This window comes from Corythoichthys intestinalis, chromosome 2 (assembly GCF_030265065.1).
Source record: "Corythoichthys intestinalis isolate RoL2023-P3 chromosome 2, ASM3026506v1, whole genome shotgun sequence".
Taxonomy (NCBI): Eukaryota; Metazoa; Chordata; class Actinopteri; order Syngnathiformes; family Syngnathidae; genus Corythoichthys; species Corythoichthys intestinalis.
The window spans coordinates 25,783,303-25,801,539 of record NC_080396.1 but is presented as its reverse complement, the minus strand read 5'-3'; the positions used below and the strand labels follow the sequence as shown (position 1 = coordinate 25,801,539).

Sequence of the window (18,237 nt, the reverse complement as noted above, 5' to 3'; positions counted from 1 at the left end):
TCTTTGTATAGACTAATGTTCCTATTGTTAAAAGCACAAAGGTGTGTGATAAACAACCAGCACATTTATATTTTGCATTTTGTTTTCTTACTGTACAGAAAATGAACCGAACCCTGACCTCAAAACCGAGGTACGTACCGAACCGAGATTTTTGTGTACCGTTACAACCCTACAAAATACGCTGTACTACAGATTATATAAACCAAAAATATCCAATAAATTACAAGTTAGGTTTTTACAAGTGCTTGTGCTTTATCCCCTCAAACCCCATCAGCAAATTGTGATTTAACAAGTAGTGATGTGTGTTATCAGCCTGGTGCCCACTCTATCTGAAAGTGCCACAAGACTTTGACGGAAGGGCCTGACGCTGGCACTGATTATCACTGCTGGGCTAATGTCTACTGATAAGGCCGTGTGTGTAATTAAGCTGTTTCCGCGACATATTATCTGTAGCTAGGTAAGGCTCGATTCCTGGCAGAGACGTAGCTGTTGGTCGATCAGGAGTATCTCCTACTCGCTATCTACGACTTTAATCTGCAGCGTAATGTTGGGAGATTTTTCACCCCTCGCACTTCCTCCCCTTTTCCTCTACATGTCTCACCTCTCAGAAGGCAGATAAATGAGCTTCCTCTCTCCCCTGTAGCTCTCTTCTCTTTGTGTCTCTCCCTCCATTTTACTGCTCCTGAGCCCCATCAGGGCCTCGAAGATACCTCCTGGCCAAAATGTGCACCCCTGCCAGTGAATCTGTTGAGAACGGCGGGTAACTCAAAGGGCGCACATATTGGTGTTGAGGAAAATTAAGCATTGCCTCCCTTTGGGCCCCGGAGGCTGCTTCGCTGCGATGACACCGCGATGCTCTCTGGGGAGGCTGCAGTTCGCAGGGGGTGCACGGGCAGAAGCCTAAAGGGGAGCTTAACAGGAAAAGGGAGGAGGGGCAGATCTTTTTGGATTTTGTGTGCAAGCAGGTGGGGGTGCGCTGTGTAAGTATTGCTCAGCGAAGCTATAGATTACAGTCTGTCTGCTGCGACTGCCACCGTTGATGAGCTCTATGCAGGCATCATTCCCTATCGATTAGTCCCTGCAATGCAAACACACACATGTGCACACATACACACTCACAAAGGATGATGGTGAGATGGTCAGCGCCCAGGGCTGATGGTCATTTAGCTGTCACCTCAAAGTGATGGCTCAACCCAAGATCAATGGGAGGCCGGTAGCACCTCGCCCCGATGAAACCCACACAGCAGGACTCTGCATCAAAAGAATAAGAGAGTAAAGTTGACCCTGAGTTCTTACGTAAGTAAAAGCAAATGCTACGCTTTAGCGGGCTTTTTTTCCCCACCATTTGTGAAAACCTTCATGAGTTTGAGAGCACAAAATAGGCAAAGTCAACCGCAAAACAAATTCTGTTACATCTGAAATGACTCCAGAGGACAGTTTGTTTTTTAAATATTTTATTGATCTGTGACTTGCCATTAACAGGATGTCGCTTGTTATGCTAAATAATGCAGAATCGATGTGTCTAAGAATTTACATCAGGAAAAAAAAAATCCATATTACTCAGCAATAGTGCAGCCTCTAAAGGGACAGAGCAGATGAATTGGTTCCCCCTCCCATTCCATGTAAACCTCTTTGCATTTAAATGCAGTCCAACACTTTTTATATTATTCATAACACCTTGTCTCTATCACAGCATCTGTAAAAACTAAGCATCCTAAAATTAATGAGCCATATCCATCCCATTACATTTATCTGTTTAGTGGTGTTTTGGGTGCTCCTTTAGGGCATTATGCACGCTCCTCTGTTCATATTTATAACCCAGGCTTTTTATTAGCAGCGTAGCGGGGATCTAACAGTTGGGAGGCAGCCTGCGCTTTGATGGCGATGGCAGGCGGGTGGAGGGAGGCAACGGGGGAGAGGGCATCAGCTGCCAGGCCGAGGGCCCCACGAGCGAAGGGAGGTGAGGCTGAGCCTGTTTTGCAGGCAGGCAGTCTGTCTGTCTTCTGTTGTCACACCTGCTGTATTTTAAAACCAAAGGTGTGCATGTGCAACAAACAATACCTATGGGTTGTTTCAGTAATTTCGGAAGCTTTTTGGGGAATTTATTTTTAAAGAAGCGCTGCTCAAAAGAAGCTAAAGGGGCTCGTAAAGAAGATTAAATGCTATAAACTACGCTAATCTATGTAAAGAAAACCTAGCACAAATACGTGCCATTACCCAGCACTCTACACCCATTAAAATAGATGAATGAACATAAAGGTAGAGAAATGCCTTTTTAATTTCCCCTATGTCCTGCAAATCCTTGTTTCATCACGTTATGTTGTATAATCAAGACACCAACTCGGGCAAAAACGCAAGTAAGTGCTGCTAAGTGATGCACAGCTGAGAATATTTAGCTGCAGATGCAACACAAAGCAGCTTACATTGTTGGTATGGATAGGACAACAAAGCAAGGTTGGAAAGAAACTATTCTCATGACATTTATACATACACCATAGCTACAATAATACTGGTAAAACACATTATTTAGCATTTGTACTGCCGCAATGTTGCAATATTAATTGTAATTCACATGCAAGTATAAAGATGAGCGGAGTACAATATTCATTTACCGTATTTTTCTGCGACTATGAGTCGCAGTTTTTTTTCATAGTTTGGCGAGGGGTGCGACTTATACTCTGGAGCGACTTATGTGTGAAATTGTTAACACATTTTTATGTCAATTCACATGTTATTTTGGTGTTTAGCAGTGAAACAGATGGTTCGGTAAACTTGTTAGCATGTTCTTTATGCTATAGTTATCTGAATGACTCTTCATAGCAACGTTACGTTTACATACCGGCCACGTTCGCATTAATGTTCATGCATCATGTAACATTATCATACTTTACACATATTCAGCATGTTGTCCTCCACTGTATTTTTTATTTTAAATTGCCTTTCAAGATGACATATCTGTTCTATGTGCTGGATTCTATCAAGTAAATTTCCCCCAAAAATGCGACTTATACTCCAGTGCGACTTATACGTATATGTTTTTTCCTCTTCGTTGGGCATTTTATGGCTGGTGCGACTTGTACTCAGGTGCGACTTATAGTCTGAAAAATACGGTATCCATATCTGCACCGATTGTTCATAGAAGACTGGGAAATTGGAGCCTATCTCAGCTAAAACCTGGAAAAATAATATTCACATTTTCTACCTTGTTGTAAACATCACTCAGTCTACCATAAATTCTTTTACACACTGAAAAAAAAAAAACTCATTGGATGAATACAAATACATTTTTGGGCAGGATTTCCATCCATTCATGTAATGTAGCCCCAACTCAAATTAAGTACCTCCTTGTAATATGATAAAAGTGAGTTCGTCGAACTCATTTTTATCAAATACAGCCAAAACAAAATTAGTACTTTAACTAACTGGCTTCAACTTATTTACATTTGTTTAATTCAAATTAATTTGTCTAAAATATTTTTTTTGTACTTCACTTGACCCTCATATCAGACAGAAGACAAAATCTGGTTAGTGTTTTTATTTAAAACAAAAACGGATTCAATTTACAGTATACCTATCATCAACATGGAACTCATCAAAATAATGATGAAAAACATTCTCTTACGTTTTTTCCTCTATGATGAAGACAGTGCATGACCCATCACATTTAGAAAAGTCATCTGCTGACTTCAAAAGTGGTTCAAACAAAGTATCACAAGTACTACTACAACAATAAATACAATATTTGCAAAGGCTAAGGCATGGTATAACCAGCTCCAATCCAACATGAAACCTTACCATAAAGTGCAATATGTACGCCCGCAAACACATACAGTATTAAATATATATGTACAACACAGGTAGAAGTACAAAACAGAACCTGAAAAACATTTAAATTAATTTGAGTCCAGTCAGCCTATCCATATGCCCTCAATCACAATTCCCACGTCCTCTGGCTCCTCATGTCCATCTCTTCTGATTGACTGTGGTGGTGATGTCCCTTTCTGCATCCTCAGCAGCAGATGACTGAAAACAGAAAACAAATTTAAGTAAAACGCTAAACACAAACAGAAAATCATATACAAAATATAAATGCACAGTTACATTTAGCCCCACGATATAATAGATTATGCGAGGTGCAAGAGTGCCGATGCCATTTGTCGCATTCCACAAGTTATATAAACGCTCCCTCGTGTAGTTTAGCTAGCTAGCTAGCAAGCCCGCAATGTCTGACTTCACTAACGGTGAAATTTGTCTCACGGTCTTTTCACAGCAAGCTTTAAAAAATATTACATAATCACGTACTCACCAATGAGTGGGATTACAGCACCTTTGAGCGTCTCTGTAAAGTATAACCCCGCATTCCGCAGCAGTGCCGAAAGTAGTTGTCGAACTTGTCGGTGAAAAAGCAAGTCCAGACGGGGATGAACAGAGGCTGAGCGCGCGTTGCTTTGTTTGCACATGCGCAATGGGCGGTCACAATTCAAGTGAAACGCATTCATTTTGAGTTCTGAATGTGAAGATTACATTATTACGTTGACACTATCAAATGTACATATATTTCCTATTTAATAGATTTGTTTTAGCAAATCAAACAAAAATTTAATGTGTTACACAGAGGTTGCGCTAGACATTTTTCGTTGTCTGTCATTTTGACTGACAGGGTCATAAAAATCCGGTCATAATCTATTTTTACCCGTCACTTAAATTTTAAAAATGATAATGATGACGTATTCAATAGTATTTGGTTTTCATTCATTTTTAATTAATATTGTAACGCTTGCTTGGGGGCGAAAAATTAGACACCGAAGTCGTGGTATTTTTCTCCGTCTTTTTACTCTGCTTACCGCCAACAACACCAACAAAACAACAACTCCGCCCCCAAAGAAAAAGAGGCAACTATATAGACCCCAATCACCAACGTCACACAATGATCTTAATTGTGGTTGTCAGCCCAAAATCTTCTAAATATATATTAAATGCATCTTACCAGATATAAAATGACTACTACATAGTCTGTGGAGATCATTTGGTGCCCAGATTTCTTGTCGAATTACAGCAGTCCATCTCGCTCTCCTCTTCGGGTCTCTCAGAATACGGTAGAACTTCAAGTCTCTCCGTCTATCTTCTCTGTTACTGCAACCAACCGCCACACACGCCTTCACCATTTTGATTATTAATGTTAACAAGCAGAAAAACACGCCGTAATAGGCGGCATGTACGTAGCGGTAATGTGTAAACACGACGAGCTGACACACAATATGGCGGCTCCAGTCAGGGGGGCGGAGTTGTGACGTCATGTGATTGGGGTCTATACACAGGCGGCAATCTAGTCCACCAATTGGATGACGCACTGGCACGCCGGGTGCACCAATAAGAACCTCGCGTTGATGTGTCAATCACGGTGCCGCCGCCAGACCCCGGTGACGCTACAATATTCTGACAGAATAGAGACAATAGCTAATTAATATGCTCACTCGCCACCCTGTGGTCTGGGGTGTGAATTGCAACCTGTCAAAATGACGGACGGACTTCAGTTTTTTCCGTCACCGTTTTAAAAAAACGGTCAATGACGGAAAATATTCGGTTAACGCGACCCCTGGTGTTACATCAAAGAAGGGCTTGGATCAGTTTTTTGAGTGCATCAACTATTTACCCACACAGCTACAGTACAGATTTTTCCTTCAATGATATTGCGTGGGCCAAAAGATTCAAGACCTGGACAAATGGTTACAGAAATGCCACAAATGCAGCATCAGTGCTGCCACCTTTCACTCAGTGGTTGGCAGATGGAAGAGCCAACAGAACGTCCCGCCTCATTCCGGCCCCCTTAAAGGAAGCAAACCAAAAAGCCCATTAGGAAAATGGAACTTGGCTTTGTGTAGGACCAATAAATGCCGGCACTCCAGACAGGCACTCCGCCAAGTAGTCTCCTTTCTCTCTCTCTTTTGCGCTCTCTTTACTTCAGGGTAGCAGATCAGCAAAGATATTTTGTTTATGCATGAGCGTGCAGTAGGTGTTCGCACAAAAACACAAGCGCTGAATAATTTTACCCAGAGTAGCATAATTATACTTCTCCTCCACACACGACATAGCGCCACCCACATTGTGCAGCCATAGGTGCACACACAAGCTGCTGATCAACTACATGACCTTCTCTCAAAACAATGTTAATGTCACCACCTGGGGGACATGACGTGATGGGGTGGTGGTGCCTGATGGAGCGACAGGAGGAAGCGAGTGAGGCAGACTTGACCCACGCATTTCTTGAACTCGCTCCACCTCATGCAGTGTTACAGCCAGCATGCCATCGCATCATCGCGGATTGTACCTTGTATATAGCGTGTGTTTTTGTGCAACTGCATGCTTCTGTGTGTATGTGTGAAGTTCTGTTGAAAGGGACCCTCTTACACCAAATGTCACACTTCCAAAAAGGATTCACTCCCCTATTTCCCCTGTGGAGAAAATGAAGTCAAGACCTTCTTCGGCTCTTGGCTTCTTTCACTGAGTCGCCGCTGTTGCTTTACTCACTTGCCACTTCCCTCTCCCTCCCGCTTATCCTCTTTTCTGTCTGCTTGGACTATCTCCCACACACAGTCTCACCTTGCTTTGCAGTCCTCAGCGCTTTGCTCAAGAAATTTAGGAGGATAATTAGTGCTCACCTTGGGAGGGAAGCCAGCACAATGAGAGGACTGAAAAGTGAGGCAAAACCAAACAAATATGCTGTAGAGAGGATGTGTAGGACAGGAGCACAAATATGAAATATTTCTTTATGTTTGTTTTCTATTGACAGCATTTGGTACAGATTTATAGTGAGGTCCCTGACAGTGAGGTAGAAATCATGTACTGTAGGCGTGTGTCGCAGGGAGGAGGTAGCTTTTAATTTGATGTCAGTATGCAAATCATGTAAACATTGAAAAAAAGAATAATAAAAAAAAGAAAGCTTTTGTTCCTGGAAGACTCATTCCCTTAGCAACAGACCCCCCCCCCACCCCAAAATGAAGAGAAATGTGTGATTATATTTTTAGAAAGCGCAAACAAGGATGGAAGAGAAATGGGGGAGAAGGGGATGGGGGTGTAAATGTCTCTGATGTGCTCAGTCTGTACAACCTTATTTCTGATAATGGGACCAGCTACTCTTTGTGTCAGTGCCTATTTACACACAAATGAAGTGGGGAGTAGTACGCACCCGCTAGAGCAGCTCGCCTCCATCTCAGCTGTCAAAATGGGTTAGCAACTACAAGTGAAACACAACGATCCCTGGGATCAAACTGGCGCCGTCTGCCCGCACATAATAGCTTTATCCTTGGACATTTGACGCCTCACTCCCTGGCCAGCTTGCCTCATAGAAGCTTTTTGACGTAGTGTAAAATAATGGACTCCTCAGGGCACCAGCGTCAAATCAGGGGTCTTTTGTTTGGCCTCTATGATTAGGTGCGGAGAGTAATTGCGAAGAAGCCAACCATAAACGGTCGAATTAATCTTCCAATCTTAGCTCACTGGAATCTGACACATGCATGCTCGTCACAGCACAATGAAATGTTTGATTAGAATTATGTGCAGTTTAAGATGTCTCCTACTGAGTTCACTATCAATCAGTGTGTAATCACTGCCACAGATTTCTAGTGAAGTGTGTGAGCACTCTTGTGACAGCCAAATATGTAGCCTGCCCCAAAAGGGCATGATGGCATATCCAATGATGGATCCTTATTAAGTTGGACTGCAGAGTAAGAGTTTTTCTATTTTTGTCTCTTCCAGACCTGCCTGGAGTTGGAGCGTTATCTACAGACAGAGCCCAAACGTCTGTCGGAACTCTTTGACCATGACTTGGATGGACTCTTGACTCCAGCTTACTTGAAGGAGGATGGCGAAGAAGAGCTAGCTGACGTACTACTCCCTAGCATACATGAGCCCCCGAGTCCTCAGACGATGATATACTGCCCCACACGGAAAAACTTACCCTCTACTACTTCAATAAAATCTGAACCAAAGGTACCAGAATCCACAGAAGGGATGGAAGGTGTTCACCAGGCTCAGCTCAGTGCCGTCACCTCCCTAACACCCCCCTCCTCACCAGAACTGGGTCGGCATCTGGTAAAACCAAACCCATCCCTAACGTCGTCTGCTGATGGGACGCTCACCCTCAAACTGGTGGCCAGGAAGGTCGGCCTTAGTGCTGCTCGACTGGTGGCGTCGCACCCTCTCCCTGTGCAGGTAAAGGACGAGGATGAGGGAGTATCCTGTGTGCTAGGCGAGCTGCCAGAGAACAAGAAGAGGATCCATCGCTGTCAGTTCAACGGCTGTAGGAAGGTTTACACCAAGAGCTCCCACTTAAAAGCCCATCAGAGGACACACACGGGTAAGAACTAGTGTTAACCTGAACACATTTTTAAGGCTTTTCATACCCCTTCCTCATGTTATGTTGTGCTTATTCGGGCTTGTGTTTGTTAGTGTTAGGTTTTGTGTTGGTTCCCTCTTAGTCCGTCCCTGTGATTGCCCATCGATTTCACCTCCTAGTGTATCCTCCAACCTGCGTCCTCCTGTGTTACCCATCTGTTCCTCGTTGTCTCATTACCCCTTGTCTGCGTGTGTATATAAGCTCCCAGTTTCTTTTCACTCCTTGTTGTGTCATTGTCAATCTCCATGTGCACGTCCAAACCTGTTCTCGTCAGTTTTCTCTAAGCCCTCGTGTTCCCCTCAGTAAGTTTTGATACCCAGTCTTTTGTTAGTAACCTGTGTTTTGTTTGCTGCGGTGTTTTTGGGATCTCCACATTATTTGTTGGTACTTTGTTTTTTACTTGCCTTAATTAAATAATTTCTGCACCGTCTATCTGCCTCGCTCCCGTTCCCTGCATTTGGGTCCACACACCACCAGTCTTCCCGCAAACCTGACGGTTAGACTTCTTTTGTTAATGAAGGCTCCATAGTGTTTTTTAGCGAGTAAGCTGGAATATGAAACAAAAACATCCAGTTATAGTACAAAAATAAAACCACCTCTTGTCTCACTCCTTCCACCCGAAGTCTCCAGTGACAAGGTTTTTGACGGGAGCGTAGGGGGTGTTCCTGAAGCCATAACTCTCTCACTCCTCCATCTCCATCCCAGACCACTCAGACCCCTGTCGGAGAGCTGTCCTCTATCTGAGTAACTGCACGGTGATGGATGGATTGACCTGGATAGGCCACCTGCCATTCCCAGCTTTATTTCCAACACAATCCTTATTCTCACACTGAAGTCTCCTACAGGTCTAGGTCAGTGACTGGCCACCTTTTGCTGGGGCTGTAATCATCCAGACACTACGAATATGTTTCAGACATAACAGTTATGGCAGCAGGTCATGCCATATTGGCTTATACTGCTGTGTGTTAGGGCAGGCCTTGCCATCATCTAAAACCATCTTTCAAACCCGATATGGCTTGTCTAGGCCGATGAAGAAATCACCCTGAAGGTACTAAGTGAAGAAAGTAAATGCTACTATAACCTACAGAACTCAAAATACAAATGTAGCAGAAGTGTAGAAGGAAAGACGTTACTGTAACATGCAGATGCTTCACTTGGCTCTGTTAACTTGGTTAACAAAGATTGGCCGTATGGCAGTGATTCCCAAACAGTGAATCACTGAGCCACCTTTAGTGTATCACAGACGGCTATTAAAAAATAGCAAGTGGTCCTCAATTTACCCCTCAGTGGCTAAATCTACAAAGTTTGGCACGTACAGCATTTATTCTGTGCACACTTACAATTAAGTACCGTCATTTCCTGAATATAAGGCGCACCCGTGTATAACACGCACCCCAAATTTACTTGTAAAATCTAGGGAAAATTACTGTACCCGTGTAGAACGCGCACCCTAATTTTAGCACCAATAAATAGAAGAAAACAAGAAAACAGAGCTCGTGTACAGATACAGAAATGTCATTTTACTGACTGGTGAAACACAGCACAAGCATAGCACATTGGTAGTTCAAAACATTACCGTAAACTGACAATATGTACGGTAATAATATGATCTGATAACTTCTTCAATTTACCACAATCCAGCAGAAAACAAAACAGATGTGATTTTTCTTTTAAAGGCTGCTGTATAACTTGCTTGTTTCATCATGATAAATGTTTCCTCCAAGGATTGATACGGTAAAATGAAAGTGAGAACGTAAGTTGGAAATCCGAGAGCACTCATATATATATATATATACATACACACATATATATATATATATATATATATCTATTAGGCTGTCAAAAATATCGCGTTAACGGGCGGTGATTAATTTTTTAAATTAATTTTTTAATTTTTTAAATTAATCACGTTAAAATATTTGACGCAATTAACGCACATGCCCCGCTCAGACAGATTTAAATGACAGTACAGTGAAATGCCCACATGTTGTGTTTTATGGAGTTTTGCCGCCCTCTGCTGGCGCTTGGGTGCGACTGATCTTATAGGCTTCAGCACCCATGACCATTGTGTAAGTAATTATTTACATCAACAATGGCAGGCTACTAGTTTTAATTTTAGTTTTAGTTTTAATTTTACAACTTTTATTAAAACGAAAACATTTACAGGGGTTTTAATATAAAATTTCTATAACTTGTACTAACATTTATCTTTTAAGAACTACAAGTCTTTCTATCCACGGATCGCTTTAACAGAATGTTAATAATGTTAATATGTTAATGCCATCTTGTTGATTTATTGTTATAATAAACAAATACAGTCAGTGTATATATATCCATCTTGTGTCTTATCTTTCCATTCCAACAATAATTTACAGAAAGATATGGCATATTTTATAGATGGTTTGAATTGCAATTAATTGCGATTCATTACGATTAATTAATTTTTAAGCTGTAATTAACTCGATTAAAAATTTTAATCGTTTGACACCCCTAATATATATATATATATATATATATATATATGTATATATAAATTTCTGTCTCCATCCCTGTACCCATGTATAATGCGCACCATGATTTTACAAGTTGATTTTGGGGAAAAAAAGTGCGCGTAATATTCGGGAAATTACGGTAGTTTGAAACCATACTTTTGACAGGCATTTGTAAAAAAAACATGGTTACTTTGGGTGGAAAAGTTGCATATATTCCCATACGGTCCCCATACAGAATGTATTTTTAAAGGACAGGAGGCCTGAGCACACCGCTATTCTGTAAAGAAACAAGAGCAACCTCTGGCGATTCAATACAAATATGAAGTACTGTTCATGTTTTCAAAGGCTATTTTTAATATTTCTATAAAAAGTGGAGAGTGACTTTGCGCGAATAGCTGAATTCCAGTCCAGTGTGACAACAGGTGAGCGCACTTGCCCAAAAGGGTCAACAAGGTCAAGCAGGAGTCTCTTGCTGGACCCATGTTGTGAGTGTAGGTTTTACTGTTAGCGTGTTGCAAGTACAGGCCTCAGGCATTTTGAACCCTCTGTTTGTCCGCCAAAGTTCACAACTTACATGTACATGTTTGTGTTCTCATGCTCAAGTTGGCTTGTCTGTACTTTGTTTGCCAAAGACTAAGAAAACTCCCTTTCTGACTTTTGCACCTCTTGGGCACGCAAATGTAGATGGCAGCCAGACGAGAACAATGACACAACGATTGATTTTACCAGTGAAGTATCAGCCAAGTCAGCAATTTCAAGCACCTACTGTTGCCTTTTGTCAAACACAGCCCATAAATGTTTTCGACATCGACATAAATGCAAAAAGGTAATGTGATAATGAGTTAAGACAAAAGTCGCACAGCACGAGGGATATAAGGCATCGACCCTCTTTGTGAAGCAACAGCTGTACCACAAGCTCTCCCAGTCACTGCGCTATTATCCTGACACATTTTAAGATGTCATTACTCAAATCCTCTTTTTCTTACTTGTTATTTCCATAAATTACCGCCAGAGAAAAGGCGACGATTTAATCTGGAATTAGACGGGTCGGCGTGGAATAGCAGTGCCCTGTAGAGCTTTTTGTGAATAGGCTTATTGCAGATAAGGAGTGGTACAATTAGATAGGGAGCAGGTTGAGGGAACCGCTAAAACACAAGGCTGCTTGAGATATTCTTCCTCTGTCGCTCATTCGACATCCTCCTCTCTCCTTGCAGAAGTACTTGAACTCCATCTTTTACTTGATTTTAGTGTAGCCGCTTCACTGTAATTTACCACTATTGGAGACATGAGATTCCCACATGCAGTATTAATTCAAGTCAACATTGATGATAGCATGATGTATTGTCACTTATTACCATACCAATGTTGCTTACAGTGTTAAACGTTGGAGACCAACTGTCAGGGTTGTCAGGGTTACACGTCTGTCATTATTTCCATAGTCACTATGGGATAATGACTACCAACTACTGTAAATGATCAATGAACAGCTCCTTTTAGTGATTTTAAAATAATTTACAAGTTGTCTTTTGATTTGTACATGAATATTTGATCTGACCTCATGGCTCTCTTTAGCATGCCTTGCATCTCTAATCTTCCTCCTTTCATGCAGCCAACCCCACATCCCTCTCTCATATCAAAGGCTAGAATGCTAGTTGTAGGTTGGAGCCTGTAAAGCGCTCTCAGAGAGCCTCTCTAATGACCTCTGAGACCCAGATGCCCAGTATTGGCTCCAGTTAATGGACGGAATGCAATTAAGATCAACACTGGCACCTGAGAGGCTGGAGAGCATTCCCTTTGTGTGCGTGTATGTGTGTGAGGGAAAGTTCAGAAGTAACAGATGACACATGATCTGATTATCGAGACTCAGGAAACACTCAGTTATCAGATTACAGATGTAAATATATAACTTTTCATTTTATTTGATTATGGATTTTCGAGGGATGGCATTTGGACAGCATTAAATGTTAGGACAGTGCCTTCTGGGCACTTTTAAATGGTGACAGAGGATTTATGATAATTTAATTGAATGAAATGATCCATAACATAAACGATTACATGTTTTCTAAAAGTAACAAGAGCGTAATCTGATTATGCTCACGAGTTTGGGCTAATCTGCTGGATTTAGATCACTGATCTCCATTTTTCACTGATACTCAGTCCCTCTGAATGGAAGCCGTGTGTGCATATGTGTTCACGTGTGTGTGAGGAGACAAGCGTCGTTCTCTGTTTTGTGAGGGTATCTTGAGGAAAAGAAAGAGTGGGGGAGGTAGATTCTGTTGCCAGGCAACGGGGGCAGCATATCGTCGGAGGACTCGGTAGCTGAGTGGTTATTATTGCTGCAAGCACTGGTCTCTTAATGCCCCCCTTCCTCCTTCCTTCCGCACCACTACCGCTACCACCTCTAACTATCCCTCCCCCTTTGCTTTGTACATCTCTACAGTTACCGTTGCTAGGCAACTGCCTCCATGCTCTGCCGGCATGCCCGGTAATTGGCCGGTGGCATGGCAGCGTGCCGTTGCCAGATCCAGCCAGCTGCACTGACTACTGCCTCCTCATGTTGCATGCAACGAGTATCAACATTCACTCCTCCTTTCTTGGCCTCGTTGCTAGGCAACACAGTCTGGCATCACTGTCTCCCAGGGCTTGATTGACCACAGCCGGTTGGCCCAAACCAGCTGTTCTAAGTGTTTCTAGGTAAAGAGTAGGGTTTGCTCGACTTCAATTTGTTCTTAAGTCGACACTGTAATGTGATGAAAGTGAAGTTGACAGTAACCAGTCACTAGTGACATCGTTGATCATTTTTTCAGTACAGAACACAGAAGCTTGGACGTTCGCCTGTCTTTGTTCTGCAAAGTGGACATTTTGCAATTTGTCAGGGACCACTTCCTGTGCGGTGGATTAATTCTCCACTTGCCCGCCTTTTTGATAGTGGGAACTGTAAAAGTGTTCAAAATCCTCCCAGATAACAGACTGACGTTGAAAAAATTTTGAATCAACATTCTGCTCTCGATCTTATATTGTTGAAACAACGGTGTCACTTTTGCACCCTGATTTTCCAACGTTTAAATCCGTAGAAAACATAAACGTCATTTTGATTATTAATAATATTGGAAAAAGCCTGAATCAATATCATGTTTTCCTTCATTTTCAACCGTGACGCCATTTTTGCTTTCAAATATACCAGTATTTAGAGGTCCTCCTTTATATACAGACAGAAGAAACAGCTAGGCTGACTGATAAAATATTATTAGGTACAGTAATATCATAAATGAATTAAAAAAAAAAAAAAAAAAAAACTTGTCTAGATTTCAAATTATTCTTAGTTACGCTCAGTAAACACATTTCAAACTTAAGCCTCCTCTTCAGTCTGGTGAGCTTCGCTGCAAAAATGACCTCAAATGCGGTCCGTAGCATAACGTAGCCACTTCTGCACAACAGCAGCAAATGCATATTGTAACACGTCCATCTCTATCTGCCTCTTCAGTGTATCTGAAAATACAAACAAAATTTCAGAGTTCATTCATATCAAGGAATTCAAGTAGGTACATACAGTATCATGTGTTAGTTTAACATACTTCAGTCTTTTGTGGTGAAGTGAGTTTCTCAACCAATCTCAAACCAAAATAGGGCTACATGTGGGAACGGAGCTAGCTACGATGGAAAAATGCCAGCACTGTGGAGTTCAATAAATTCATTTTGACTAGGCTCGATTGTGTAATTTCTAAGAATTTCAGCACTTGAATTGGAAAAGAAATTTAGCTAGCCTGAACTTCTACTTAGCTAACATCCAAGCTAAGTAGGTCTTCACTTGAATGCCAATCACAGCGAACGCACCGTTTCTTACAATTCTGGGAAAATTGTCACATTGTGTCAGGCAAAGGGTTTTATATACAAGTAATAATGACAAACGTGTTTCTTTCTACCGTAAAACAGAATTGCTGTAAAAGGCTGTGACAAAGCGCTACATGCTTACCTTTAAATATGGCTATCCTTAAATGAGGCGTTTCTAGTGGAGTTCGTTCGAGGTGAGTCATAAATGAACTATTTTTCAAAATTAGTTCATCAACTATAAAACAATGTTAACCCAACCATCGCCTGACATACCATAGAACAACGTTGTTTCAACGTCATGTGTCATCGGTATTTGCAACATTGATTCAACATTGTTTATTGTTGAAAATTTCAATATTAACCATACTGATGATTTTGATGGAAAATCAACGTTTATTCAATGTTGGTCTGCTATCTGGGTTTCTAATGCCTTCTATTGGTCTCTGTCATTTACCAAATTTTCTCATTCAAAAATAAGAAACAATTAATGGATTAAAATCTAAAAGTCTAATAATCTTCGGGTTTGGGGTCCTGGTGCCGGGATTGGCGATGGTGCGGCATAGGGTTGGTCGCCAACGGGCTTATATTCATAAGAGATTCACACGATTACTGGGTTCTAGATCACAGAACGGATTTGTGTACACTACACTCTACCCCTTTCAATCACTTAGCTTATAGACACCCACACCCCCGTCCCCCTCTATCACTGGCCAATAGGCCCCCACATGGTGTAAACCGGAAATACACGTCGCTGACGATGGCACCAGCATATTAGTAATTAGTCTAGATGTTCAATGTATTTCTTGTTGTTGTTTGTGTATGTGTTTCTTGTCTTTCTTCTCTTGTGTTTCTTTTCTTCTGTCCCCCCATAATTCCTTCCTGTTCGCTGCTTTGTCATAATAAAAAGGTATTTTGAATGATCACAATGGGAGTATGTCAGACTTTCAATGTGAAACATTAAAACTGTTCAGACTATTCGGGCACTTAGACTTCCATTCTCTGTGTCAAACAGCTGAACAGGACAGGTAAAAATAAATAAATAAATAAATACAATAAAAGTCTAATAATCTTTCTCCTGTGCACACCGTCATTGCAAGATATGTTTAGTAGCTGAACTGTATCAGCTTTCAAATCTTCTCCCGTTGTGGTTTGGGATCAAATCAAATCAAGATTAAATCACTAAAATATGAGCTCGAATTGGGACCGCCAGTTTGGATAAGACAAATGTGTCATTGTTGTTATTGACAGGTGATCAGCCCAGGGTGAACGCTACCTCTCAACATGCAATAAATCAGTTTGTATTCCAGTTTCCAATTGAGCCTAAATAATAGCTTTACTGCTGTAGCAGTATAGAAAATGGGTGGATGGATGGTTGATTATATGCTAATTATTTTGTTATACAAAAAAATCTGATCATGAAATAAATTGAATGTTAAAAAACATGCTGTTGCTATCACCAGTATGTTAATTCACAATATGTAACTGATTACGTTATGCCTGTCGCAATATGCAATAATTCCATTTATCGCACGGTAAATAAAAATGAAGGCGATAATTTTTCCGCTGCAATTTATTGCCTCGCGTGCACCTGCATGCGCGCGTGCGGCTGACGTGCTGTTAAAAGTTCGGCTTCCTTGTTACCAACTACGCAAAATGCATTTTAGTTCTGTTTTTCGTTTAGTGCAGGTGGAGAAAAAAAAGAAAAGATGATGCTTACCATTGAAATGAAGATGTGAATGATGGCAAAATATAAGCATGGTGTGTGCATCCATGAACTGGGTCGTAGAATGCCGATCTCGGCCGGCGGTCCCCCTCCGTTCGCCAGTCTTTATAAGTTAAGGTGACAGTTCTTATTGTGCCAACATCGCCTAAGAAATCGCCAGCTTCGTCAGGTTTCAAATAATTTATTCCATCAACTCGCCAAGTGTCTACTGCTGTTGACGCCAGGATCGAAACAGAAAGTAAAATAGCGCTCTCCTGCTCACCGTCAGCCCCGCGGTGCGTTCAGGTACAGCAAAAAAAAGTTTGCCACATTAGAAGCTGATTCGTTACATTATTACAGGTACTGTACTGTATTATTCTTATTATTGCTATTATTATATTATTGTTATTCTGATTTTTATTCATATTTTATTTGTTTTGCTCTTTCTAATTGCTATTTGCAATAGTAACAGTAGTATTTATTATGGATGTAGTGTGGGTTTTTGGGCTGTGGAACGAATTGTTGGAATTATAATGTATTATGGGAAAATCCTGCTCGACATACGACCATTTCAACTTACAAACAAGCTGCTGGAACGAATTAACTTCGTATGTAGAGGCACCACTGTATTACACATGGAACGCCATAGCAGAAGCTATGAGGGGAAACGTTTTTATTTGTCTAGATGCTTAAATTACTAAGTGGAATTTTATTTTTCTTAAAAAACACATTTTATTTCTTCTGTGTTTCTGTGCAGTATTAATATTGTTGTCATGGTCTATTGTTTTTAGTTGTGATTTCCTAAAAAGTATTTTTGAATTTAACAGTAAACATTTATTGCGTTTAAATGGGTGTACATGATCTATTAATATATACTGTATTCTCACAGTGTTATTGTAATGTTTTTTTTAAATTGGGGGAGTGCCATAATATCGCATATCGATAAAATTTTTTATTGCGACCGGCCTAGATTACGTTTAAAAAAATTTGTACACTTCTGATGACTTTCCATGCCTCCTCCAATGCCTTCATCTGTGTGTTCAGCATGTTCACACACCACTGGGACATAATCATGTGTCTTTGCTTAATGTATCGTTGTTCATGAAACAGGTGTTTTCATTTCCCTTCCCCATCCAGGTGAGAAGCCCTACAAGTGCTCATGGGAGGGCTGCGAATGGCGTTTTGCGCGGAGCGACGAGCTGACGAGGCATTACCGCAAACACACCGGCGCCAAACCCTTCAAGTGCAACCACTGCGACAGGTCTGTCAACGTGCTCTCCCAACACTCCACTCTTTTGTCTCTGTATTTTTAGTAATCACACTCAAACTAGGGTTGATGCTAAATACAGGTCAGTATGTTTCTGTAAATAAAGCCTCAAGCTGGCCTACTTTACTTTCCAGAACATTTTGTGACTGCTGCTCTGATCCCGAGCGTCCTTGAGCAGAGTAAACTGACCAGCTAAGCAGTTTGCCTCGCACGATATTTCAGTGTCTAAATATTTAATTCTTTGGCAGATGGATTGGGGGCCCTGGAGTGAAGCTTTATCCAGCTCTGCATATTTTTTAACAAAAGAAACGAAGATATTATTCAAACAGTGGCGCTTTGGTAATGTGACGTAATTTGTTGTCTACTTCCCTACCTTAATTAGTCAACACAGCCTCTGTTTAATAATGAAACACAAGCAAAATGTTAATTTGCAGCCTGGCTGGTGAAACCATCAAGCATTCTGAGACCATTATTTGCTATAAAAAGAACAGGCTTGACTGCGACACAAAAATCTTTAGCCCTGTTTTAATTACAAGCTTCTGTCTGTGAT

General features: G+C 41.2%; 1 protein-coding gene across 1 annotated transcript in view; it reads left to right on the top strand.

The window, feature by feature from the left end:
• LOC130911349 (Krueppel-like factor 7) overlaps window positions 1–18,237 on the top strand; it is a 40,520-nt gene that overhangs the window by 16,127 nt on the left and 6,156 nt on the right. Inside the window, exons 2-3 of the mRNA XM_057829231.1 lie at window positions 7,756–8,356; window positions 17,558–17,681. Of these exons, the coding sequence (XP_057685214.1) occupies window positions 7,756–8,356; window positions 17,558–17,681 (725 nt within the window). The remainder of the gene's footprint in view (window positions 1–7,755; window positions 8,357–17,557; window positions 17,682–18,237) is intronic.